General features: G+C 53.7%; 1 protein-coding gene across 1 annotated transcript in view; it reads right to left on the bottom strand.

Moving 5' to 3' along the window:
• Positions 1-2,799: 2,799 nt before the first annotated feature.
• Positions 2,800-26,416, bottom strand: part of TMEM63C (transmembrane protein 63C) — a 35,579-nt gene continuing 11,962 nt past the window's right edge. Inside the window, exons 6-22 of the mRNA XM_069595211.1 lie at positions 26,294-26,342; positions 24,418-24,526; positions 22,927-23,000; positions 22,449-22,529; positions 22,213-22,336; positions 21,309-21,442; positions 19,817-19,939; positions 19,238-19,391; positions 17,637-17,743; positions 16,573-16,659; positions 15,954-16,019; positions 13,118-13,280; positions 12,789-12,894; positions 12,221-12,388; positions 8,217-8,326; positions 6,621-6,686; positions 2,800-3,727 (exon numbers count right to left, since the gene is read on the bottom strand). Coding sequence (XP_069451312.1) covers positions 3,527-3,727; positions 6,621-6,686; positions 8,217-8,326; positions 12,221-12,388; positions 12,789-12,894; positions 13,118-13,280; positions 15,954-16,019; positions 16,573-16,659; positions 17,637-17,743; positions 19,238-19,391; positions 19,817-19,939; positions 21,309-21,442; positions 22,213-22,336; positions 22,449-22,529; positions 22,927-23,000; positions 24,418-24,526; positions 26,294-26,342 — 1,922 coding nt within the window. The 3' untranslated portion in view covers positions 2,800-3,526. The remainder of the gene's footprint in view (positions 3,728-6,620; positions 6,687-8,216; positions 8,327-12,220; positions 12,389-12,788; positions 12,895-13,117; positions 13,281-15,953; positions 16,020-16,572; positions 16,660-17,636; positions 17,744-19,237; positions 19,392-19,816; positions 19,940-21,308; positions 21,443-22,212; positions 22,337-22,448; positions 22,530-22,926; positions 23,001-24,417; positions 24,527-26,293; positions 26,343-26,416) is intronic.

Below are 26,416 nucleotides of genomic sequence, written 5' to 3'. Positions count from 1 at the left end.
ACGAGGCAGCCCAAGTGCCCAACCTCTCCCTAACCTCTCCCTGCCCCGGTGTCGCTGGCCGAGACTGGTACAGACCTGAGCCTCGCCTGCTGCCTCTGCTGGGGTCCTCCATGGGTCAAGTCCAGCTGCTCATCAGGCCAAGAGCCAGCTCTCAGGGCACAGCACTCAGCTGGAGCTTGTGCTGCCCAGGGGAGGCTGCCTGATGGCTTCTTAGGTAGCTCAGGGACCAGAAAGTTCTCATCTGCTTCCCAGGTGGTACACTGGCAAAGAATCCACCTGCCAATGCAGGAAACACAAGAGACACGGGTTCAACCCTTGGGTCAGGAAGATCCCCTGGAGTAGGAAATGACAACCCCCTCCAGTGTTCTTGCCTGGAAAATTCCACAGACAGAGGAGCCCAGCAGGTTACCATCCGTGGGGTCGCAGAGAGTCAGATACAACTGAGCACACACTTTTAGCAGACAGGTCCGGGGACTCTCAGAGCACCCGCAGTGGAAAGAAAGAGGCAGGTTCACTTCTGGGCTCTCCAGGAGACCAGGCAGCGCTTGCCAGGCCTTCTTCCCCTGTGAGGCCAGGGGCCAGGGAAGACCTCAGGGCTCAAGGGTTTCCCAGGGGGACAGCTTCTGGTCCCAGGTGCCAAAGCCACAGCACAAGACATGTGCTTCAGCCTGGCCCCCTCCAGGAGCTCCGGCTCCTTCCAGATGGATTGGAGGCCCTGCTGGCCAGGTTCAGACTCAGAGGCACAGGCCAGCCAAGGTTGGGAGGATTTGTTTATTCAAGGCACAGTCATAGCGTTAATAACAAGAAGGTTCGGCGTTCTGGCACATTCCTTAAGTGGTGGTGGCCAAGGGAAGTCCACACGCCCCACTGGGGTCCCCAGAGGATGCAATGCTGCTAATAGGCACTTTGCTTCCAGAAGCTTCTGAGGAAGAGGCAGGCAGGTGTGGAGCTGCCCTAGGCCCAGGGAGGGGCGCTTCTCGAAGACTCTAGGCGATCCCTGGTCTGGGAGGCAGCTCCCTCCAGAGAGGAGCAGGTCTGAGGCTCTGGGGGTCGCGGGAGGCCGTGGGGGACAGATGGGGCAGGAGGCGGGTGGGGAGGGGGCTGTGGATGGGGTGGATGGTGGTAGGCAGAGGCCAGCGGGTGAGACCCGTGTGGGCCGAGGATGCAGGTTGGAGGGGAAATGCCCGAGGAGGGCCTGGCTGTGCTGTGGAGGGACCCAGACTCACCCGCGCCCCGAGCAGCGGCCGCGTGAGGTGGAACAGCTGTGGCCGGGGCCCCGGCTGGTTGCCCTGGGTCTCTGGGAAGAGTAGAGATGCCAGGGGACTCCAACACTCCCAACACCCTCCCCATCTTCTCTCAGAACCAGGCCACCTTTTACCCAGGGTCAGAGGAGGCAGCCTCAGCCCTGCTGCTGTGTCATCTGCTGGGACCCTTCCCATACGCAGCTTCCACAGACTTAGGGGGACCAGGCGAGAGCAGCCGCCGCAGGAATGGTCCAGCGGGGACCACGAGACGGGGGCTGGATGCCAGCAAGAGGTGCCAGGAGAGAGGGAGCCCTCAGGCCAGCTTCCGGTGGGACATGCCTGCCGGACACCTGACGGTTGGTGGGGGGTGGGAGGGCTGGAGTCGCCACCTCCCCATGGCGGACAGGGCTCCAGGCAGGGGTCCTGACCGCTCTGCTCTGGGAGGGGACCCTTCCCCTTGACCGCTGGTGAAATGTTTGGGGAGCAGGCCTGTGGGGCCTGGATTTCTGGGGATAATTTCCTCCTTATTCAGACCTGGATGGGGTAAGACCCCCTTCTCCCCCCAGCTGACCCAGGCTCTCTCTGGAAATTAGCCCTCGTGCCGAAGTCCGGGCCGAGGTCTCGGTGGTGGGGTGGGGGCAGAGCAGGGCTTCTTGCCCCTCAAGTGCTATTTCTCCTCTGGGGTCAAGCTTGGAGCTTCTGGAGCCAGGATGTGGGCAGCGAGGGGACTGGAAGTGAGGCTCAAGTGATCTGAACTCAGGAGCACCCGTGTGCCCAGGAGCTGGTGGCCAACACCCAGGTGAGGGGGACCTGAGTGCCCACCTTCAGGAGGTTGGCCGCAGGGACCCAGGCCTTTTGATGACAGAGCTCAGGAAAGCCCTGGAGCACACAGACCCCCTGGAGCAGCTCATCCCACCCCACCGAGGCCCCTGCAGCCCTTCTCTGTGTCTCCCTCGGCCTGGCTGCCTGGCGGTCCTGGTGGGCCACCTGTCCCCAGAGGCTGAGGCCTGCAACTCCCTGCCTGGGGCGAGGGTGCCACCAGAGTCCTTCCTACTCAGGATTCAGCTCCTCCGGGTCCCGGGTGGTGGCCGCTTTGGGAGGGCAGCCTGAGTCTGCCTGTCCATGGGGGGACACAGCGCCCCCGACCCCACCACCCACAGGGAATCCACAGTGTCTGAGCCAGGACCATGCCGGAGGCACTCTTCAGCCCAGAGTGCAGGGCGGCCCAGAGAGGAGATATGGGTCCCGCTTGGAGCCCGGGGAAAGGCCAATCAGTGCCTGGTCTGCAGCGTGGGCTTCTTACCCTAAACTATGCCCCACCCCCCGACCTTGGCTGGGGGCTTAGGCACTCAGGTGGGTATGAGGCAGGGGCAGCTCTCAGCAGCCACATCCTTCACCTTGGGGGTCCTCTCATTAGGCCCTGGGGCTTGGGGGAGGCATATCTGGTTTCTCATCTCTTGGCATTTTGGGAGAAGACACCTCCTCCTCCCCACCGCCCCAGCCAACTCCGTGAATTCTGCCTCTGTCCCTCCCACCTGAGAGTAACCAGCCCGGGTTGCTTTCATCAGAATGCACACAGGTCCCATTTAATGAGCCCCGTTACCCTTGCAGGGACAGACAAAAGAACAAGTCTCTACGCTGTGGCTCCTGGGACCCCTGATGAGGAGCGGGGGACAGAGGGGGGTCAGTCGCCTCCTTCCCATCTACGGTCTCACCCATCCCTTCCTGCCGGTGGGGTGAAGGACTTTTTCCTTGCGGCTCTCCATGTGGGAAAGCTGGGAGGAGGTGGTCCTCTGTCTTGGGTCCTCCGCAGACTGCAGGGGAGGGATGGGACTGGGAGGAGGGTGGGTGGGGGGTGGCGCAGCCGCAGAAGCTCCTCGGGCAGGGCAGCTGGTGGAAGGGTGGGGAAGACCCCAGAGAGTCTTCTTCCTGCCTCCTCCCTTAGGCACACCTCCCTCGTGACCCCAGGAAAGCCCTCCAAGTCTCCAGTCTCTGTGCTCTGGGCTCCAGCCGCTGTTGCCAAGAGGCGAGGCTTGCCTATATCCTCCGTCCCATCCTGGGGGGCCCCTTCTAGACTGCCCAGCGTCTCCCGTTCCGGCTGGTCAGCAGGCCGGGGCCTCCACGTGGCCGAGAGATACAGCCAGGGCTCCGCTGGAGCCTTCCCAAAGTCTGCAGGATGTGTTGGGGGGGCAGACCAGGGCGCCCTGCTGCCTCTCTCTGCCAGGCCCTTCCCCTGGCAGCCACTCCTGGCTGGAGTTGCCAGGTGGAGGCCTGGGTCCTGGTCAGTGATACTGGCTCTGGTCCCCCAGTTCCATTCCTTCCTGGAACCGGGCCGAGTCCAGCTCCCTTGAAAAGGCCCTCACACCGCTCTCCTCTTCTCCCTCTTCTGGCTGTCTGCTCATGGTGCCGTAGGTGGGCTGGGCGGGGGAGGAGGCGGGGGTCAGGTTCATCTCCGGCTCTTGCAGCACGGTGGCCACATACAGCTGCTCAGGACAAAGAAGGGAGATGGGACGAGGTCACACCTGGGGCGAGGCGAGGTCATGTCCATCTGGGCACACCCTCCCCCCGACCCTGCCCACCCCGCCCTGACGCTCGACCTTTCTCAGGGCCCCCGCCCTCTAAGCTGTGGCTCCTTCCTCCTCCCCTGGCAGCCCGCGTCCTGGCCAGCCTGCCCAGTCTGCCTTCCCAGTTGCTCTCGAGCACAGAGAGGGCATCTACATGCTCCCTGGACTAGTCAGTGGTCTCCTAACTCCCAGCCCATTGCTTCTTCAGCACACGTGCCGTTCAGTCTCGGTTCCAGGTCTGGCTGAACCCAGGGGGAGAGGACAGGCTCCCTGACACCGGGGGTCTAGGGGGGGAACCCCCATTCCTGAGCTAGTGCGCTTTCTATCGCAGCTTGAGCGATGCATCCAACACCCTTGGGCTGCGTTACTGGCAGGCCCGTGAATGAGGATTTGAAACCAAGGCTGCCATCTGAGGTCTTAGTCATGAGACCTGTGAAGTCCAGGCCCGGGCTCAGGAATGCCTGGGACAACAGCCGAATAGAAAAACACACAAGAAGTAACAGGGATGGGGCTGTCTGTTGTCCTTTGAAGGGACTTTGAAACTAACTCCTTATTTTGAAAACAGGTAATTATTGGGTAGAATGAAACCTTTTCTGTAGGAGTTTATTAGAGTGAGACTAAAGAACCCTACTTGATGAAGGAACATTTTTTTCTGCAATAGAATTTAGATATTTTCATAGGGCCCAAGTCAACCCCATAGGTAACTTTTGGGTCCTCCAGGAAAAATGGTAACTGAAAAATGGAAAAAGCCAGCAGTCATCCCTGAACCCGGGAGTCACTTTAGCATCATTAATGGCAATAAATGGGATATTATATATCTCCTCGGGTGACACTGCCTGTAATGTTCTAGGCCCTAGTGTTGAACTTGAATCTTCAATTCCAGCCTTTGAACCTAACTTCTAGTTTTCAGGAAATACAGGAGATACTGTAACCTCCTGTAAGATACCATGAAGAAACAGCCAGAAAAAGCCAGAAGACGGGGCCTTCTGGAGGACTATCGGCTTGGTCTCTCCAACAAGTCATAAAATAGAGATGGGGCTGAAATTAAAGGGACACGGGCAGGGGCCAGATTAATCCAGCACAGACCCTGGATTGGATCCTAGTTTGGACAAGCTGTAAAATATATTTCTGAAACCGTAGGGCAAGTTGAATATTGACTAGGTATTTGAAGAGGTAAAAACGTATACATGTAGGAAGACAGAGATTGTTAACTAAAAACACAGGTTATGAAACAGTGCGCAGTGTTATGACATTTTAGAAGAAATATATACCTGTAAGAATATACATTGAGGTGTCAGTGGTCATTGTAGGTGGTAGAAATATGGGCTTTTATTTTATTTTGGCTTGTTTTTTCCCCCATAGTTACCTACAATGCTCAGAAATCTCTGTTATAATAATGAAAGATTTAAAAAATCAATTCCAGTAATTTCTTAAAAAAAAAAAAAAAGCTCAAACTCTGGAGTCTGGCAGACCTGGTTCAAACTTTGTTCTGCCATTTTCTTGCACAGCAGTACCCTAGGGTCTAAATTAAGTCAGGTCTTTGAACCTCAGTTTCCTCATCTGTAAAATGAGGATAAACATCCCCGCCCCCCCAACCCACTGTGTGGGTTAAGTGTTAAGATCAAGAGCAAGAATGGTGAAGCATCTAGTTTGCAAGGTTTCAATAACCAACTTCTGACAATATTCTGGAAGGGTTATCTTAGAAGGGCCCTAGGAGAAACGCTCCGTGGAGAGACACTCCTGCTTCGAAACCTTTGTCTCTCCTGGTACTGAAGCTTCATCCCCCCGCCATCCCCCAGAGCTCACTGGGCCCTCTCTGCGGGACTCGCTTTAGAGCGAGGCCTGTAGTTCTGTGCGCCTGGCGTGGGCACGTCCTCCCACTGTCGTCTAAGGGCCCCCCTCCCACCCACTCGGCGAGTGCTGCCTGCTCGGCAGTTGCACCAGGCCCAAAACTGTCTTTGGTTCCCCAATGCCCTGGATTCTCTCTTCTGGGCGTTTGCACAGACTGGTCCTGTTCCTCGAGTGCTCTCCCCAACACCCTCTTCCATCCGGCAACCCCTAACTCTCCTGTGCCTGGAGTCTGGTTAGACCTCCCCTCCTCCTGGAAGCCTCCCCTGAGTGCCCAGGGCTGGCTGGTGCTCTTCTTCAGTGCTCCTCCAAGGCACCCTGGCTTCGGGGCATGGGCCAATCCAGTACCCAGCTCAGTGCATGCCATGGCAGCCTGGCATCCACCCTTGTGGCCATGCTTCGGCGTGCGCTCGTGCCTGTCTCCAGGCTGAGCCACGAGGGTGGGAGCCAGCACCCAGCCTGCAGGACCCCTGCGCTCGGAGTCCAGCCTTGTCTCCTCTCAAGCTGACGGGCTCACTCGTCTTACCCTTCCGTGCAGACCTCCAATAGCTCGCGGCAGCTCTGTCCGCACCACGCTGCCTGGCACCCGCGCCCTTGGCGGCAGCCTTCGGTCCTGAGGCCAAAGGACCCCAGCAGGCCCCTGCGTCTACACGACTGAGCTCGCTGAGGCTGAGTCAGCCCTGCCCTTTCTCTTCCTCTCTGAGCTCCTTCTAGAGTGTGTCCTGGAGACATTCCTGGATCTTCTATCATTCTGAAGGCTCTTCAGCCAGGGCCACGGCAACAATCTGACCTGGGCCAAGTCCTGCTGCGTCAGAGGGGGGAGTCCCGGGCACCCCGTCTCCTCCCCGATACCCAGGGTGGACTCTAACCGCTGGTGCACCCACAAGGCTGCTGGAGAAGCCCATCCCTGTAAGCACCCCACTACCCGACCCCGACCTGTCCCAGGGCGAAGGCACTGACTCACAAGGGAGGTTGGTGTGGAGGAGGTGCTGCTTGGCTCCAGGTCAAACACGGTCTCCATCTCCTCGGGCTGCGGCAGTGGGAGAGACAGGGAGGGTCAGTGAATGCCCCCCCACCCCCGCCGCCCTCCCCATATCCAGAGAAACTCAGACCCTAACCTCAGGCTTAAGGGGGGCCCTGCTCCCCTTCAACTCATCTTCTGTTTTTCCAGACCTGCAGCCCAGCTGGCCAGGCTGAACCCTCGGGGGACAGAGTGAAGACCGGGATGCTGGGGAGACCCTTCTGGAAGGAGCTGTGGGAAGCTGTGGTGCAAAGATGAGCCTGCTGCTTTGATTCCAGGAGAAGCCCTGACGTCAACAATCCCCTCTTCCCTGCCAGAGTTTCCTTTTATCTGAGATGGAGGTCACCTTCTGTCTCTGGAGTGGACACTTGAACAACCAGATCCTACAACATTGTTGCATTGGGAAGAGCCACAGATGCTATCTGCCCAGGTGCTTGCTAGCACGGACTCAGGCCAGGAGATGGAGGAGGGTCCAGGGAGAAAGGGAGTAAGCGCCTATGCCAGGACCCCAGAGATGGGACCACCGGAAGCAAGAAGATCCTCTTCTCAGAGGTTCCCTTCTCTGCTCAGTAGGATGCTAGTACTTGAAGTCAACTTTCTTTCTTATTTAAATTCATTTGAAAAGGAAATAATTCGCTATTATAAACAAAAATCCTGTGTCGGCTGCCATAAACAAAGTCAACTAGAAAAATAAAGGTGTAACCAGGAAAAACAGAAAAGGTTTCGGTCCACTGGAAATCATTCCAGTGCGCTTCTAAAGTCACCCCACTTCAGGAAGTGCTGATCTAGAGCACACCGTTCTGTTGGCATGGATGGGCTCCCTTCTCTAATAACTGGCTGGGCCCCGAGACCCTGATGCTGGGAAAGATTGAGGGCAGGGGGAGAAGGGAGCATCAGAGGGTGAGATGGTTGGATGGCATCACTGAGTCAATGAACAGGAGTTTGAGCAAACTCCGGGAGATATGAAGGACGGAAGGTCTGGTGTATTGCAGTCCATGGGGTTGCAAAGAGTCAGATGCGACTTAGCAACTAAACAACAATGCTGGCAAACAGTCAAAGGAGTCATGGGGCCCAGAGAGCCAGGCCTCCCCTCCAGGCAAGATCAGAGTATCCTGAGATTCTTCACAGTGAGATGACTGGTCCCCTTCCCCAGGGTATCATCCTTACCACCCTCTCTTTTACTCCTTCACTCCGCCCTTTTTCTCAACCCTCCATCCCTTGGAATGGCCCCAGCAGCTCTGAGGCTGGACAGGCTCACATCGTAGGAGGGATGGGCCAGCAGCCTGTGGTTTGGAGGAGACATCAGAGGGGGGAAGAGGAGAGGACGACTGTCTTCTGCCCTGTGAGGCGTGATTCTGGGGCCAGTGCAAGGACACACACAGTATGCACACCCAGCACTGTCTGCCCATCCCACCATCAGAGAGAAAGGCAAGAGCCTCTCAGCGCCCTGATGCTGTGGGCGCCCCAGGCAGGGGGGTTCCTCAAGCTGTGTGCGCCCTGGGGAGAACTTGCGGGAGGAAAGGCAGGCTGGCAACTCACCTCATAGTTAGTCATTTTCGACATCTTCCCCAGGAAGGTGGTAACGCAGACCATTATTATGGAAACAATAAGGGTGGTGAGGGAGAAGATGGTGATGGCATGCTGGGACCCTGCAAGGAGAAGGAGAGGCGTGGGCTTGGCACCTGAGGACCAGAGCTGTGTGCGGGGCACTGGCAGAGATGCTGGCCCGGCTGACATATGCTTGGGGCCCCGGCCCAGCACCCGTTCAGGAGTTTGGAGCCTAGGGTGGAGATGTCTCTGCCTAGCTCTCCTCTTAACCACATAATCTATGAGCCCCACCAGGGACATCATCCCTCTGTGCTACCTGACCAGTTTAGACTTCAGCATCTGGCGGATTCCACGAAAAAAAAAATTCATTTACTTAGCCACTTAGGTGCTCATTAAATGTCCCCCTAGATGTCAGCTACCTTCCATATCACGGTCCCTGGGAAGTATCTGAGTCATTTATGTCACTCCTTCAGGTCACTCATTTATATCCCTGCCCCCAAATGCAGTGACTGACCCACACCTTTCCTTGTAAGCCCTTCCCCCCCACTTTTTAAAAAAATTCTTTTAAATTTTATATTGGAGTGGACTTCCCTGTAGCTCAAACGGTGAAGAGTCTGCCTGCAATGCAGGAGACCCAGGTTCGATCCCTGGGTTAGGAAGATCCTCTGGAGAAAGAAATGACAACCCACTCCAGTACTCATGCTTGGAGAATCCCATGGACAGAGGAGCCTGGCGGGCTACAGTCTGTGGGGTCACAATCAGTCGCTGAGTGACTAACATGACTACTACTACAGTTGATTAACCGTGTGGTGTTGGTTTCAGGTACACAGCAAAGGGATTCAGTTATTCATATACAGATATCTATTCTTTTTCAAATACTTTCCCCCATATAAGTTATTACAGAATATTGAGCAGAGTTCCCTGTGCTATACAGTAGGTTGAGGTTGGTTATCTGTTTTAAAAAATAGCAGTGTGTACATATCCATTCCGAACTCCTACTGTGTCCCTCCCTGCTCTTCCCCCTGGGTAAACATAAATTCTTTCTCTAAATCTGTGAATCTGGTTCTGTTTTGCAGATAAGTTCCTTTGTATCATTTTCCGCATATAAGCAATATCATATGAAATTTGTCTAATTCTCATAAGCCCTTTTGAAGTAAGCATACTCTATGACATGTGCTAACAGCACGGAAAAGCAATTCAGAATTTAAAAGTCACTTATGTTTTGTTTGGGGATGTTTGGTAACTTTTTTACGACAGCAGTTTTCTAACTACATGAATATTAAAAATCAGTCTTTACAGTTGGAAGTTATTGCAAAATGATGTTTATCGTTGTGTTTTTATAAAAGCAAAAAATGGTAAACAGCTTCAATATCCCAACAACGGAGAACTGACTAAAACTGGCAAATTAATGCAGCCATTAAAAGACATGTGCTCAAACACAAAGACAGACATATAGATCAATGGAACAAAATAGAAAGCCCAGAGATAAATCCACACACATATGGACACCTTATCTTTGACAAAGGAGGCAAGAATATACAATGGAGTAAAGACAATCTCTTTAACAAGTGGTGCTGGGAAAACTGGTCAACTACTTGTAAAAGAATGAAACTAGATCACTTTCTAACACTGCACACAAAAATAAACTCAAAATGGATTAAAGATCTAAATGTAAGATCAGAAACTATAAAACTCCTAGAGGAGAACATAGGCAAAACACTCTCAGACATAAATCACAGCAGGATCCTCTATGATCCACCTCCCAGAAATCTGGAAATAAAAGCAAAAATAAACAAATGGGATCTAATTAAAATTAAAAGCTTCTGCACAACAAAGGAAAATATAAGCAAGGTGAAAAGACAGCCTTCTGAATGGGAGAAAATAATAGCAAATGAAGCAACTGACAAACAACTAATCTCAAAAATATACAAGCAACTTCTGCAGCTCAATTCCAGAAAAAAAAACAACCCAATCAAAAAATGGGCCAAAGAACTAAATAGACATTTCTCCAAAGAAGACATACGGATGGCTAACAAACACATGAAAAGATGCTCAACATCACTCATTATTAGAGAAATGCAAATCAAAACCACAATGAGGTACCACTTCACACCAGTCAGAATGGCTGCGATCCAAAAATCTGCAAGCAATAAATGCTGGAGAGGGTGTGGAGAAAAGGGAACCCTCCTACACTGTTGGTGGGAATGCAAACTAGTACAGCCACTATGGAGAACACTGTGGAGATTCCTGAAAAAATTGCAAATAGAACTACCTTATGACCCAGCAATCCCACTGCTGGGCATACACACCGAGGAAACCAGAATGGAAAGAGACACATGTACCCCAATGTTCATCGCAGCACTGTTTATAATAGCCAGGACATGGAAACAACCTAGATGTCCATCAGCAGATGAATGGATAAGAAAGCTGTGGTACATATACACAATGGAGTATTACTCAGCCGTAAAAAAGAATTCATTTGAATCAGTTCTGATGAGATGGATGAAACTGGAGCCGATTATACAGAGTGAAGTAAGCCAGAAAGAAAAACACCAATACAGTATACTAACACATATATATGGAATTTAGGAAGATGGCAATGACGACCATGTATGCAAGACAGGGAAAGAGACACAGATGGGTATAACGGACTTTTGGACTCAGAGGGAGAGGGAGAGGGTAGGATGATTTGGGAGAATGACATTCTAACATGTATACTATCATGTAAGAATTGAATCGCCAGTCTATGTCTGACGCAGGATGCAGCATGCTTGGGGCTGGTGCATGGGGATGACCTAGAGAGATGTTATGGGGAGGGAGGTGGGAGGGGGGTTCATGTTTGGGAATGCATGTAAGAATTAAAGATTTTAAAATTTAAAAAATAAAAAACTGAAAAAAAAACCTGTGATTTTATGTAAAAAAAAAAAAAGACATGTGCTCAAACAGTATTTTAATAATGGGAGAAACTGCTCAGAGCATAATGTTTAGTGAAGAAACTCAGGCTATAAGTCCGACTAGAATAAAACGGAGCCACAGTTTGTAAAGTCGATCAGTAAACCCCCTCCTACTCTGCCATGTCCTTTAAAGCACATGCACAGAGTGAGGTCTGGGAGCAGCAGACAGGAGGCTGTAGGTGAGATGATAGGCATTCAAACTCTAATCTTTCCATTTTTTCCTATTTTTGATAATAAATCTGTAGTCTTTTATACCTAGCAGAAAAGTCTTATTAAAAAATGAAGTCTGCCAGGGGCTTCCCAGATGGCTCGGGGTAAAGAATCTGCCTGCCAATGCAGGAGATACAGGAGACAAGGGTTTGATCCCTGAGAAGATACCCTGGAGTGAAAAATGGCAACCCACTGTCAATACTAAAGGAAGTCAACCCTGATTTCCTTCAGGGAACTGAAGCTGAAACTCCAATACTGTGGCCACCTGATATGAAGAACTGACTCATTGGCAAAGACCCTGATGCTGGGAAAGATTGAAGGCAGGTGGAGAAGGGGATGATACGATAAGGTGGTTGGATGGCATCACAGACTCAGTGGACATAAGTCTGAGTAAACTCCAGGGAGTTAGTGATGGACAGGGAGGCCTGGCGTGCTACAGTCCATGGGGTCGCAAAGAGTCAGACACAACTGAGCAACTGAACTGAACTGACTGATGATAGATACTATAATATTTTATTTCCTGCCAGCCTTGAGTTAGAATGAAGGAGTAGGATGTTTTTGTTGTTGTTGTTTTTTCCCTGAAAATTGTAAACCTAAATGTATACAGTTTGGACCACACCGGTGCTACCCTTAACTTCCAAGGTCAGCCGGGACTCTAACACGAGCCCGCTGGGCCTACAGAAGGCGCTGAGCGAGGCCGTGCTCCACAAGGAACACCTTGCTCCTCCCGGGGCTTGGTCTGTTTCAGCAAGAATCGTCGGTGAGGGGCAATGGAGCGATGGGGGAACAAGAGGCGGGAAGGCCGGGAGGCCAGGGGGGCTCGGCACGTACCTAAGCGTAGGACGGAAAAGAAGAGCATCCAAACCAGCCCCAGGAGCGGCGCGAAGATGGCTTGGTGGATGGCGGCCATGTGGATCTGCTCGTTGAGCTTGGTGGGCGCGTACGAGTAGTACATGTTATAGCGGTCCGTGATGTGCTTCATGCACAGATAGAGCAGCCCTGGGGGCCGGCAGACGGAGGCAGGCTCAGAGGCCATCCCAAGACCCTCCCCTCCCCTGGACCCGAGATGCCAGACACAGGTCAGCCACAGTGGCAAGGGGGCCAAGGACAGGCTGCGGGAGCCCTGTGGGGCCGATCTCGCGTGCCCAGCTGCTTCCCTTGAATCCTAGAACCTATTCTGTCATTTTGGTAAGTGGTCATTCCCTAAAGAGCATCCTCTGTAAATAGCCATCCAATCCCGGCCCCCCTGACCAACCTGGCCCCCTTCCCTGCCCTTCTGATCCGCTGGCCCTGGGCCTCCTCCTGAGCCAGGAGGGAGCTGGATGCTCTGGGGCTCCCAGTTGCAATGGCGGGTGCAGCTCCCCCCGGCTGGGGGGGGGGCCCCTCAGGGATGACTCACCGAAAGGAACAATGATGGGGCAGGTGATGCTGTACGCCATCACTACGCTGAAGACATTCATCATCCACGCGTACTCGCGCCCATACTGGAAGTCCATGGCCTGGTTCTGGGGCAGAAGGTAGGGTCTGCTTGGCTTGGCTGCTTCTGCAGCTCCTCATCCAGCAAGGCAGCCTCCCCTCCAAGGCTGGTGTCGGAGAAGCACCTGGCCCCTTCCGCCCACCAGGTCTCCCAACCTCAGGTTGCTCCGCACTTCTAACAGGCACCCCCCACTCCAACACCCGCCCAAGGGAAGCTCCAAAGGCTGTGTCAGGGAAGGGCCTGGCCCTCACCATTCGAATGTTCACTCTCTCTGGCTCCGACCTGGAGAAGACGAGGCGGATGGTATACAAGAAGAGTGACCCCAGGCGCATCAGCTCCATGCCTGTGCCAATAAAGGCTGCCGTGATGACGTAGTTGACAAAGAAGGCGCCATTGTCTGGCAGGAACACACACCTGGGTGTGGAGGAGGGCAGGAGATGGCCGAGGAAGCCGGAGAAGAGGGGGAGGGCAGAGACGTTGGGAGCAAAGAGGAGAGAGAGGAAGAGAATTGAAGGGATGGGCAGGGGGTGGAGATAGAGATGGGGAGAAGAGCTTTCAAATACAGTCATCCCCTGGTATCCGCGGGTGGTTGGTCCCAGGAGCCCCTGCGGATATCAAAATCCAGGGATGCTCAAGTCCCTTATATGAAAATGTCAATAATATTTGCAGATAAGCTATGCCCATCCTCCTGAGCACTCTGTCTCTAGATTATCTGTAATACCTAACACAATGTAATCAGCTGTAAATACAACTAAACGCTATGCAAGTGGTTGCTTGCACACAGCACATTCATGTTTTGCTTCTGGAAACTTCCTTGAATTTTCTTCCCTGAATATTTTGATCTGCAGTAGGTCAAATCTGAAGATGTGGAATCCGTGGATATGGAAGGCCGACTGTATACATGAGTTTCCAGCCCAATGTAACTTAAAAAAGGGCCCTTTGGAGCAAGGATAGGGGTGGTGTACAGCAAGTGTGGATGGGTTAGGAGACATATGTACTGGCTTGATCTAAAGAAGGGCTGTTAAAGAACACAAAAATAAAGAAGGGCTGTTTGACTGGATCCACAGACCCTGGAGAGTTCATAGGTAGACTTTTGGGGGTCTGTGACCTTGATGAGATGGCTGGATGGCATCACTGACTCGATGGATGTGAGTCTGAGTGAACTCCGGGAGCTGGTGATGGGCAGGGAGGCCTGGCGTGCTGCGATTCATGGGGTCGCAAAGAGTGGGACACGACTGAGTGACTGAACTGAACTGACCTTGAATAGGGAAAAGACTGCATCTTCACTTTCTGCAGTTTAGCACTTCCTTCCATTAAGAGCAGAGGCAACAAATCACGGGCATGTCAGCCATGGCTATGAGTATGTCGCCAGTTAAAGTGAGGTATTTTCATATCATGTTGTATTTATTGCTGAGCGCTCACAATACCATTTGTATTCATCATCTCTTCAAAATGATGCTAGTTATTAGGCCACCTAATTAGACATGTTAAATTCACATGATTGAGATTTTCCTGTCTGCACACGTGTAGCTAGCTGGCCAACTTCAACTAAGAGCCATTCAGCCACCTGAATGGATTGTCACGTTGCCTGTTCTCACATTGGTGACCCAAGCATCTCTGTTGTCTATACAGTTCTGATAACTCCCTCAAGAAGCAAAATCTGTGAGGCCCTGCACATATTTCAGAACTCCTTCAAAAGCTATTCTTTCTTGAGGGCATCAAAGTTGAGTCATGAACTCACAATTCTTCTCCTTCTCATATATTTACAAACTGTATTAAAAATAATGACCTAGCCAAAGATGAACTCACTCATCTTGGGTAAAACGAAGCTTAGTTTAATTGTAGTGAGCTTGGAGAATTCTGGCTCTTGCCCTATAAAGCAAGCTATGAAAGCCTGCGTGGCATTGGCAACAGCACATCTTTGAAAAATTGGGAGTTTGAACATTTGTAACCCTGAAGACAAAACAAAACCAAACAAAAGGAGAACCTGGCTGGATGTCCAGCAAGACCTGCATGTTGCCTTGTCAAAAATCCACTCCTCTGTTCCAGTTGAACGTTCTTCTTTTAGCTAAGTAGCATCAATTTTCACGTAGATGGCTTTAAAACAATAAAATGTAACTTTTGCTTGCTTCCATTTAGAATGCATTGACCTATTATTAAATGTATTAACAGAGACTGTATCATACATTTGAATTCTAAAATATTTTTAGTAACTATATTTTGACATAACCAGTTTTTGTTATAGCCCAGGTATTTTGTACATTTAAAGAACTCTGGGCATCCTGGGTGGCTCACTGGTAAAGAATCTGCCTGCCAATTCAAGAGCCATGGATGGGTTCAGTCCCTGGACCAGGAAGATCCCACATGGCCCGGAGCGACCAAGCCGTGCATCTTAACTATTGAGCCTGTACTCTAGAGCCGGGGGACCGCAACTGCTGAGCCCACTTGCACAACTACTGACATCCAAATGCTAGAGCCTGTGCTCCTCAACAAGAGAAACCACCGCAATGAGAAGCCCACGCTGCAACAAAAAGCAGCCCCTGCTCTCAGTCTAGAGAAAAGCCGGTGCGGCGATGAAGACCCAGCACAGCCAAAATTAAATAATTGTTTAAAAAGAAATCGAATCAGAATCAAACCAACATTGCACAGCAATTATCTTCCAATTAAAAAATATATATAAGAAATCTACTCAGAGTATATATAAAACTGGCAAAATCTGAACATGCTCTGTGGATTGTATCAATGTCACTTTCCAGGTTCTGATACTGTACCTTAGTTATGCAAGATGTGACCGCTGGGGGAAACTGGATGAAGGGTATATAGGGCTTTTTTTTTTTTCTTTTTGGCAATTTCTTTTGAATCTACAATTATTTGAAAAACTTCATTCAGAGGAGGAATCCCTGGGCTTTACCCCCAAAGGGGTTCTTGGCACTGGAAACGTTAAGAAGCTGCCTAATGAGAGTTTTGGCACACATTCATCTCTACCTATGTGAGCAGATAAAGGATAGGCATATCCAGCTGGTATGAACCCACAAAAGCCCCAGTGAACACTGGGAGTACGCCTGAAACATGCACTCTAGTACTCACTGGAACCTGATGGATGCCTGCTCCAGATAGTAGATGTCAAAGAGCCAGTGCAAAAAGACGTCCAAACTAGAAGCAAGAATAAAGCAGACCCTCCAGTTAGTGAATCAATGAACTAAGGCCTGGGGTTCAATTTCTCTTGGGCTGGCTTCCCTCCTTCCAACCGTCCTTGCCTACTCCCCGAAGACTCTCGCACCTTAATATTCCCGCTGGCCAATCCACACTGCCTCTCTTCTTAATGCTGGCCACCCTGCCCCTGCCTCTTTGACCTTTCCACTCAAGGCCTCCCCTCTAGCAAACCTTTGCCAGCCATTTCTCCCACAGCGCTCTCTTCCTCTTCTGAACTTCTACTGCACATTTCCTCCACCTTGGGCTGCCAGGCAGCTGGGAGCTATGGCTTGTCTCCCCAGCTGGATGATAAGCACTTTGAGGGCAGAGTTCACGGCTGACCGCTTAGAGTTCACATGACACCTGGCTCATGCTAGGCTCATGACAGGCACTGGACTGTCATTTGAGGAATGGATTTGCAGCAACCACAGGTGGGCCTACAGTATCTGAAGGAGGAGGTTCCGACTCTAGGGTGAGCCTGGCTGAGAGGAGAGGTAAATTGGGGGTGAGGTACCTGGTCAGCCCCATAGAGGGCAGAATGACCACCATGAACACCAGAAAGATGTAGCACTTGTGCACTATGAACAGATTCTGACTTGTTCTAGAAGGAAACAGAGAGACACGATGAGAACCAAATGACTGACTTCAGGACGGAGAGAGAGAGAGATGGCTACCTGGGCTAGAAAGCAGTTTCATAGCACGTACCAACGCCATCTCCACAGCGCACTCAGAGCCGTGCTGTGTCTGGGAGCAGCAGGAAAGAACGGCATGATCAGCTAGTGATGTCTGCCGTGGGCAGAGGAAAGGGAAGGGGAGGCTCACACATACCATACACTTGACCCCTGCTGCAGGGACATCACTAACAATACTCAGAATCCTTGCAGCGTTTCAATAAGCAGCATGAGCCTTGGCCGTAGGAAAGCCCAGGAAGGATTTCTGTTAAGAGAAACCTCCTGGCTTACTGCCTGATAGGAGGATATAAACTTTGGGGGCAAGAAATAACTTTTGAGACCCATGCAGCCTTCAGTCCAGAGCAGGTCCATTTTGCCCCAAGATATAGTAAATACTTCCTAATTAGCTCCTACCACAGAACTATTAGGGGTAATAATCAGGGAGGGGCTCTTTGATTGTTTAAAATATGGCACCGCACGGGCTACACGGCTCTTCAGTCAGATCGAGGGCATGGGCTCCTCTGCGATGACCGTAGCAGCCCTTCTGACATTTTTCAGCCAAGTCCTGTTCTCTCGCTCCCATCCTCTGCCCTCTCCCTGGCATTCCTGGCACTGGCCACTTCTGCTCACAGCTCCAGGCCCTCAGTGCATGGCTGGAAGATGAGGGAGCAGCCTGAGGAGGGCTTGGTTTCAGGTACCTCAGCATCCCTGAGAAAAACCAGTCCCCTCTTTCCAAAGACAAAAGTATCTGTTACTTTTTTGGGATGGTTTTGGGCATCAAAGCCATCCTGCATCAATTCCATTCCCCAGGTGAGACAGGAAGCTGGAGCACAGGGCTGGTGGGGACAGGGGAGTGGGGGAAGAAGCTGGTGCCAAGGGAAGGATAAGGGGGAGGCCCCCAGCTCACCTGGTCCAGTGGGCTTCAAGGAAGGCAGAGAGGTAGACAATCAGAGGCATTGTCACCGTAAAGGCCCAGAGCAACACAGACGGGAAGAACTGGGTCACGATGGGGCTCTGTATGGGTGGATGGAGGTAGGGCAGAGAGACGTCAATGCAAGAAGCCCTCTCCCCCTCACAGGCCTCCCCTGCCTTCTCCCACACCTCTGGGCACTTCTTCAGCTCAGTTCCAGAGCAGACTCCGTGTCCCTTAGGCTGCACAGTGGGCTGGGGCCTTTCTCACTCAGAATCTGCCTGGCTGGGGCAGCCAGAGGCTGACACCTCAAGGTCAAGGGGCATCCCCAAGGGGTGCAGGCCTCCTATGCTGAGGTCACTGGAGGGATGGCCTAGGCTGACCCCACCGACTTGGCCCCAAGGCCACAGCCACCTGCTGTCACTCAGGGAGGAGACACTCAGACTTTAGGGAGGAGACACTGCTTTTACTGCGATGTTGTGTGAGACGTGGTGGAAAAGGGGAGGGTGTGGTGTGAGAATCCCCGGGCAGAGCTGTGGTGCCCCGGCCTGGGGCCTGTTGTGAAGCTGACAGAGGAGGGGGGCAATGGGAAGCAGCAGCACAAGGGCTTGGCTTGACTGTGTGCACGTGTGTGCATGTGTGTGCGTGTGTGTGCATATGTGCGCTGCATATGCACTTGCGTGTGTGCATCTGCGTGTGTTTTGCTGGAACAGGCATGGGGATAACATGAAAGAAGGGGCCTTCTAGGATCACTGCAAGTGTGCATGTGAGTGTGAGTGTGTATGTGTGTGCATGTGCGCTGCGTGTGCACTTGCGTGTGTGCGTCTGCGTGTGCTTTGCTAGAACCAGGCACGGGGATAACATGAAAGAAGGGGCCTTCCAGGATCATTGCAAGTGTGCGTGTGTGTGTGTGCATGCACGTGTCTACATGTGTGCTGCGTGTGCACGTGTGTGTGTCTGCGTGTGTTTTGCTGGAATAGGCATGGGGATAACATGAAAGAAGGGGCCTTCTAGGATCACTGCAAGAGCCTTGAGGCCACAGAACTTGCATGTGGGCCTTTCTAGCTCCTCAGAACCCCTCTATGCATATGGCAGAGATGCCTCTTGTGGACCAACCCGGGGTCTGTGTCCAGACGTGAGGCGAGTGGAACCAGAGCCAGAGGGCCTGCTCCTCTTGAAGGGCTGCCCTAGAACTAACCTCCGTCTTCCCCACCCCCACCTTATCTTCACTCCAAGGACTCAGCTCTAGAGAACGTGGGGTGAACGGAACTGTCATGCTCGCCCCACCCTCTGCTGCTCTTCTGTACCTCTAGCTTGACCCAATCTAAAGAAGTCCTCCAAGCCCACCCCCCCAAATTCAGCCCAGGACTTGCCTAAGGCTCCCCCACCCTTTAGCCCTAGTCCCTAAGACGGGCAGTGGCCCACACTCATCCTCTTTAGAGCAAGGGAGACCCTGGGCCACCACGTCCACCCAGTGCCAGGCCCACAACTGTGCGCTCTGGAGTCACGTCTCAGTGGGGCCCCCCATCCCATCCTCGCTGGAGCTCTTCCTTTGTCTCCCGGGGGGCCCCCATGCCTGGCCTGAGTGGAGGAGGCACCTGCAAATTCTCGATGGGGCGGGTGACGTTGTACAAGTCGATGGTGTTCATGATGATGGCAGGCGTAGTGAGGAAGAAGAAGAGGAAGAAGAGGAAAGTGTTGATTGCGATAAAGCGGGCCCACCAATGGAAGCGGCGGACGGACAGGTGTTTCCTGGGTGGGATGGAGGAGGGAGACGCACTTAGGACCTTGGGGCTCAGCCCTCAGACACAGCCACGCTGCTTTCTGCGTGCCAGCTGTGGGCCAGGCTTCCCTGTGGGCCCATGCCTGCATGCAACAGCCCTCGGCCTTTTCCTATCACACCACTTGTAAGGCTCTGAATACATCCCACAGGTGAGCCAGAAGAATGATCTGAATTCTTTCCGCAGGAAAAACCTTTTCCCCAAAGGCTGGGTGCCTTCTGTGCTTGTGGTGGGGTGGGCTTGGGGGCAGGCAGAGGTTGCGATGCCCAGGAGAGACACAGCCCAGCAGGGGCCGTATGTGAAAGAGGAGGCCAGGCCCTGATTCTTTTCCCCATCCTACAGCCTTCTTCCATCCCAAAGAGCTCAAGGGAGAGGAGACAGACAGAGGGGGCTTACCAAATAATGTCTCTGGGGTGTGGGGCACGGACTACCCTCCAGTGGTAGGACTTGACGATGGTGCTCACTGAGGACTCTTTGGGGGACATCCCACAGTGGATGAACTTGTAATCCTGCAGAATGCTGCAGAGATGGGGGAGGAGACAGAGGTCTGGGGGTGAGGAATTCCTGGACACTTGGATATGTCTCTCCTGGCCTTATAGGTGGGCAGTTCCTCAGGCCTGGTCACTGGAGGAAAGGGCGTTAGAGGGATGGAAAAGAGGGGACCACATAGTTCTCAGTTCACGTCTTGTACCCCTAATGGTAGTGGCGGCACAAAGACACGCTCCTTCTGTGAGGTTGACAGGGGAGGTACTCGTTTAGCCTCCTCTTAATATCAATAGCTACCGACTGTTCCACCCACTGTTCCACTGTACCCAGTGCCTGACACTGTGCTAACTGGTGAGTCACATCATCTTAGCCGCATAGACTATTGAAGACACAACCAAAGAGGGGCAGGTGCTGGCACTGGGGCCCCATCTTGGGTTTCCTAACACATCTGCTGTAATTAAACCTGAGACCCCTCTCTACTGAGTGATGGTTCTCAGAAAGATATGTAGATGTCTCACACACACTAAATAGAACACATATTCCTTCTTACCCTTTTAGGAGGTGGACAAGGAAGATATAAGCAACCAAATTTGATGAATAAGAAACTTGAGGGTGTAATAACTAACTTGCAAAATTGCACGTGACCCGTTGCCCTGAATTCTAGCCTGCGCTACTGTTCCTTTGCAGGGTCGGGGCGGGTGAAAACAAAGCCTTGTGAATGATCAGCCTCCCTTGGGGAGAGGATGGCTCCATCATCCTCAAAAGGCTGATTCTGAGGCTCCTATGTATTTGACCCAGGCCTAAGATTCCTTCCAGAACGTTCCAGAGCAGACCTCATCCACTCCTTATGAAGATGGGCTGCCAGGGCTGGGGCAGAGGAGGGCAGGAGCCTGCAAAGCTATGAAACAGAGAAGGCTTGCAGAGGAGAGGAGAGGAGCAGGATGGCAGTTGGGTCTTTGTGCTCACTCTGTCACTCGCAGTGAGGGGAAGGGTGACGTAGGGGCGGAAAATGGGTATCATTCTTGTCAAGGCCTGGAAGAGGAACCAAGAGGTCGAGGGGTACGCTGACCACTTCTGGGCTGAAGCAAGGACGTATGGGGGTGGGGAGCCCAGGGCCTGGGCGTCTCTGGAGACAAGCTGAGCCCAGCAGCTGGAGGAAGACACACGCAGCCATGCTCTGGAAAGCAAGATGGCAGCGGCGATGCCCGCGAGGAGCAGGGCAGGGCCGAGGGGAGGAGGGCAGAGCATGGCACGCTGGAGGGAGGTGCTCTCCCCTCCTCCCCTCGCCTGGAATGGGGGTGGGAAAGGATGGTTTCGGAGAACCAGAGGCCCGCTCCTGGGGCCGGGCTGGGTGCAGCAAGCAGCTGTCCCCTCCACCCTCTCCCCCTAACCCGGCACTCACTGCTTCGTCATCCTGGAGTCCTGGAAGGTGACGAAGATCAGGTCCAGACGCTTCAGCCGCGCGCGGTTGAGCTCAGCGTTGAACTCATCAGTCAGCTGCTCCTCCAGCTCGCTGTAGTACTGTTCTGCATCCACCTAGGGGGCGAGACGTGAGCCTCAGAGCTGGAGGGGCCAGGGCTCCAGGAAGGCCGCCTCTCTCCCCCACAGGGCGCAGGCCGGTGTGGGGCGGGGACGGGTGGGTGGGGAGGGGGTGTCTTGGTTCCATCCCCAGCTCCCTAGGATGCCTGGCAAAAAAGCTCAGGACCCCGGGTGGGCTCCAGGTCCCAGCTCTCCAGGAGGAAGAGGCTGTCACTCTGAAACAAGCTCCTTGCTCTTAGATCTGGGGAAAGGGAGGCTTCCCCAGGGGTGAAAGGGTGCCTTTGGCCTTGGGGTGGACTCCGGAGGAGCAACAGAATGTGCCTGCAGCCTTTTCAGGTGAGGGAATCATGCTTTTTTTCAGAACTGGCTAGATGAGTTCAGTCCTGCCAAGGCCTCCTTCTAGCCGCATGGGCGGGGTGATAAAATGGAGCCCACGGCTTTCAAATGTTCCCGTCCCAGCTCTGTGAACGCCCAAGGCCTGGCAGCCTGCTGTGTCCTTGCTGGTCCTCCCCACCAAGCCCCAAAGGGAGCAAGAACCAGCCCCATCCTGGATCACTCTGGGAGGGGGAGGCCCCGAGAAAGGCTCCTCTGCCTTCTCAACAGGGAGACAGGACATGCTAGAAAGGAGAACGTGAGCCAGGGGCCGCTCTGAATGGAGTCTGCGGCCCAAGGATGCAGGCCCGGGGTACCGCCTGGGGCCGTGGACGGAGCCTGGAGCCCCAGTGCCCCAGCCCCTGTGCCGCGTCCCCGATGTTCGCGCCAGTTACCTCTTTGAAGCAAGCCCAGCACCTGCAGAAGCACAGCCGGGAGCAGGGGTGGACCTTGATCATCACCTTCCCCTTCTTCTTGGCCTTGGCAGTGTAGTAGAGCCGGCCCCGCATCGCGTGGCGCCTACCAGCCAACAGGCGACACCGTGAAGGGTCTCGCGGTCGGAGGCCCGCAGAGCAACAGCCTTCCCTTCCCTCCCCACCCCAGATCCAGACAGGTTCCGCCGCAGCCTCACCTCTGATCATCCAAGTCAATCAGGGTCCTGACGTCATAGCAGAAGTGGACTCTGGTCACTACGCACCCTGGGTAGGCCTCGCTGAAGCCAGGAACAAAGATGATGAGCCAGCCTGCGGGGCTGGGGACTTCCCTTCTCCCTAGAGCTACAGCCCGCAGGGCTGAGGGGCACAGCTCCCAGGGATTCTCGGTGCTGGGGTGGTGGAATCCACTCCCTGGCTCCTAAGCCTAGACATCAGGGTTGATCCCTATTAATGAGAGACTTGCCACATCCTTCCCAGGTGACACAGAACACGGCCAGGGAGCGGAGCTGCACATTGCTGCTCACGGACAGATACTTAGCTTCTAGGGTTTGGAACTCAGGTCACAGAAGGGGCCACAAGATAAGATGACCTGTTCTAGACTGGGCGCCACAGCTGGAGGGTGACCGGGAGGAGGCCATCCATGCCTTAGCCCACCCCCACCCCCCTCCCACTTACTGAAAATGCTTAATGATGATCTCTGGGTCTTGGATATCCGTGGGGACATAGGTGATCATTAGTGTCCTGGTGACCTAGGTGGGGAAGGTCAGTGGAGAAAGAAGACTGTTTGCACAGGAATTCTGGGTCTTCTGGTGGCCCTCAACCACCTGGAGCAGGTCGTCTACTCATGTCAGGCTGCCTCCTTGCTGGGTAAGCCAGGTGCCAGCTTCCCTACCCAGCCCACGTCCCTGAGGTCAGCAGGCAGGCAAGCTACACCTCTGTGAATCCCTGTGCCCCATGCCATGCACCCCCTGCCCCTGCACCAGGAGACCCCTTGCCATGGATGGCTGTAGTCAGAGGAGGAAGAGTCAGAGGCTGCAGGGAGAAATGGAGGGCTCAGGGAGGACCAGCGCTCCATGACCTACAAGGGCAGCTCATGCTGTCTTGCTGACCTCTGGTCTCCACTGTTTCACGTGATACCCACCTCAAGGGGACATCCCTATCATCAGACCGGGGAAGGGGAGCTGGAAGGTGAGTTGGATTGTGGGGAGGGAATGGGGAAGTCCCTCAAAGTTCATATGTTACTCTGTGACTGGGACATGTCTTCCTGAGCCATCGCCTTGTGGCAAGTGTCTGTAAACTGTGCTGCTAGAGAGGGGAGTCTGGGCGGAAGCTTCTGGTGACAAGACAGAATGCTGATGTGGCTGAGTCCAGATGGGCCAGGAGTGCCCAAGCCTCCTGGCAGGCTGAAACACTTGGGGTTACCTTTCAGGGGTGTGTGCAATTGCCTTCTGGGGTGTGTGCAGTTGTGTTCTGGGGTGGGGTAAAGGGAATCTGTCCTTTAGGATGAAAGGCTTGAAGGAGCCCATCTCTCTTTTATCTGCCATCTTCCCTCCTGCTAGAAGACCCTACCTGCCTAGTGGTCCTTCCTGGGATCACCTCCTAAATAAGTGAATGCTACTCAAACCCCTGTCTCAGGTTCTGCTTGGGAGGTGGGATGGGAGAAATACAAACCAAGAGAGTGAGGACACAAAGAGGCAGCCCATGAGTTTCTGACCTCAGGGAGATGGTGGAAGGGCCAGGAGTTGGACGCAAGAGTGGGCAAAGTAGTCAAAGTATCTACCCACTGGGGGCACTGGCCGCTGAAGATGGAGGTCACCCCTGCCACAGTTAAGCCTTTAGTTTTCCAGTGGTGGGGAGGTCCAGGGGCCCTTGGAGAGGGTCCAGGGCAGCAGGGGTGTAGTGGGAGGACATACTTGGGGGCAGCTATTCACCAGCTGGTTTGGAAGGGTCTCAGTGGTTTCACAGCCCAGACGGATGTGCCAGGTGACAATTCCCAGGGATAAGCGAAGGAGGCCTCCCTGCTCGAGCGAGACTGCCCCCCAGAGGTGTGCAGACCACGACAAGCTGGGATGCTTCTGAAGGCTGGGAGTGGGATGGTCCGGATGGCAGGGGCAGGAGGAGGGGCTCTAGGCGAGAGGGTCCTAGCAGTTCTCTTCACTTACTCACCGCGTAGCTTTTCCTGGGCACAAATCCTAAGCAGTGATGAGTCATGAAGAGGAGGTTGGTGATGAAGTATAAGAAAGCGAAGATGCTGTGTAGCCACAGGAACTTACTCCTGCCAAGAATGAGACACGGGAGGCGTGAGACCCCCACCCCACCCCCTCCCATCTCCCCAGGGCCACCCTCCAGTGCCTCCAGATACTCAGGCACCTTGGAAGGGGATGGAGAAGTGGCTGTCCACTCCAACGAATGAAGGCTAGCGTTGATCGAGTGTTCACTATATGCCAGACCCAGGGTGGGAGCAGATGCTCTGTGTACATTTTCTCGCTAGAATCTTGGACCGTGTGAGCGTGGTGCTGTGAATGTCTTCGTTTTACTCGTAGGGAAACGAGGGCCAGAGTGTCTGCTCAAGGCTACTCTTGGCCGTGGCGGTCCCAGGAGCGGTGTCCAGAACTGCAGAAGCACTTACACTCTTTATACTGTGTCGTATTGCCCCCTGCCCACCCCCCCACACCCCCTGCCACTGCACAGCTGACCATGAGGCCAAGCAGAGCAGGCCTGCAGAAAGGAGGGCCTGCAGATTCGCCTCACCTCCCTGGGACAGGAAGTGTTTGGGTCCCGGGGCTCTGCACTCACATGAAGCTGTCCCAAGGCACCAGGCCAGGAAGGCTGCTCTGAAACAGGGCCCGCCTTATTTGGTGCAGTTTGAGGACAGAGAGGCTGCCTGGCTTCAAAATATCTCATCACTGTACCCCGCCCCCCTACCTCCTCTGCCTGGCATTTCACTTAACTTTCCCCATCTGGCTAAATGCCTCTCTCCTCAGTTTTCTCAGAGAGGGCAAGGTGACATGGTCCCTGAGGGACGCTCCAGCTCTCTGGATTTAGGAAAGTTGAAGGGGCTCTTGGCCGCCCTATTAGACTTCACTTCTTGTTGGAAGTTGTAGGCGCCACACTTACACCAGCGACTGGCCGGGAATAAGCTGCTTAAGCTCTGCTTTGGTGCTGCCAACACCCAGGGTGGAGCTGGCGAAAGGCGGCCCAGCCTTTCTGGTGCTTTTGGAGTTTGGTGGGGTTTGCAGGGGTGCAGGGTCAGAAGATGGGGTGGGGTAAAGGGAGGTGGGGTTAGGAGCGCGCAGGCCCACTCACATCTGCTGGAAAGGCTGCTTCCGCTCTGTCAGGAAGCTGGCCATGAGCCCTCGGGGGCCTGTTGTCTCCGCCGAGACCAGCAGGGCCATATCTGGGTCTTACAGATTGCTCTGGCCACCAGAGGGGTTGGCTGACGTTAACGTCCACAGGCTCCTGAACCATGAGGGCTGGAGGGGCCTTAGAGCTCGTGTCCAACAGCCTTTCCCCCACCACGGATGAGGGATGAGGCTCACAGGAGGGCGCCCTGCCCCAGACCCAGGGCCGGCTAACAGCAGAGCCAGGGCAGGGACCCAGCCCCTCTGGGTCCTCAGTCTTGCGGCCGCGGGCATCAGGTCTGTGCTTCACTCAGTTCCTTGAGGCCTGAGCTGAACTCTTTTGTGGGCAGAGGAAGCAGTACCTTAAACCTCCACTTACCACAGTGCTTCTGCCTATTGGCAGCTAGACATACCAAGCAAAGAGGACCACCTTGCTGAGACTTCAGGAGTGACTGGTTTAGCTAGGTTCATCCATTACAGAGATGGGGACACAGAGGAACCAAGCACACTTCCTCACGAAGAGAAGGCAGTGTCTGGCGTCCCACCTGGGACCTGGGTTCCCAAAGAAACCAGACCTTTCTCATCAGCAAAGAGGAGCCCATGTTTTAGACTCACCATTGGACCACCTCTCCCCACCAACATCCACACCACCTCCCCTGCCCCAGCTAGTAGAATGGGAGGGAAGAGGATCAGGTACCTACTCTGTGGAGACATTGACAATGGTGGTCCGGCCAAATTTACTATCCCGGTCTGAAAGAGAAGAAAGTTGCCAACCTCAAGCCTGGCTCCTTGACTGGTTGGGCACCAGACCCTAGGGTTCCCGA

The sequence above is a fragment of the Ovis canadensis genome, chromosome 7 (assembly GCF_042477335.2).
Source record: "Ovis canadensis isolate MfBH-ARS-UI-01 breed Bighorn chromosome 7, ARS-UI_OviCan_v2, whole genome shotgun sequence".
Lineage (NCBI taxonomy): Eukaryota > Metazoa > Chordata > Mammalia > Artiodactyla > Bovidae > Ovis > Ovis canadensis.
The sequence above is the reverse complement of the archived record's forward strand: the minus strand, read 5'-3'. Positions and strand labels throughout refer to the sequence as shown.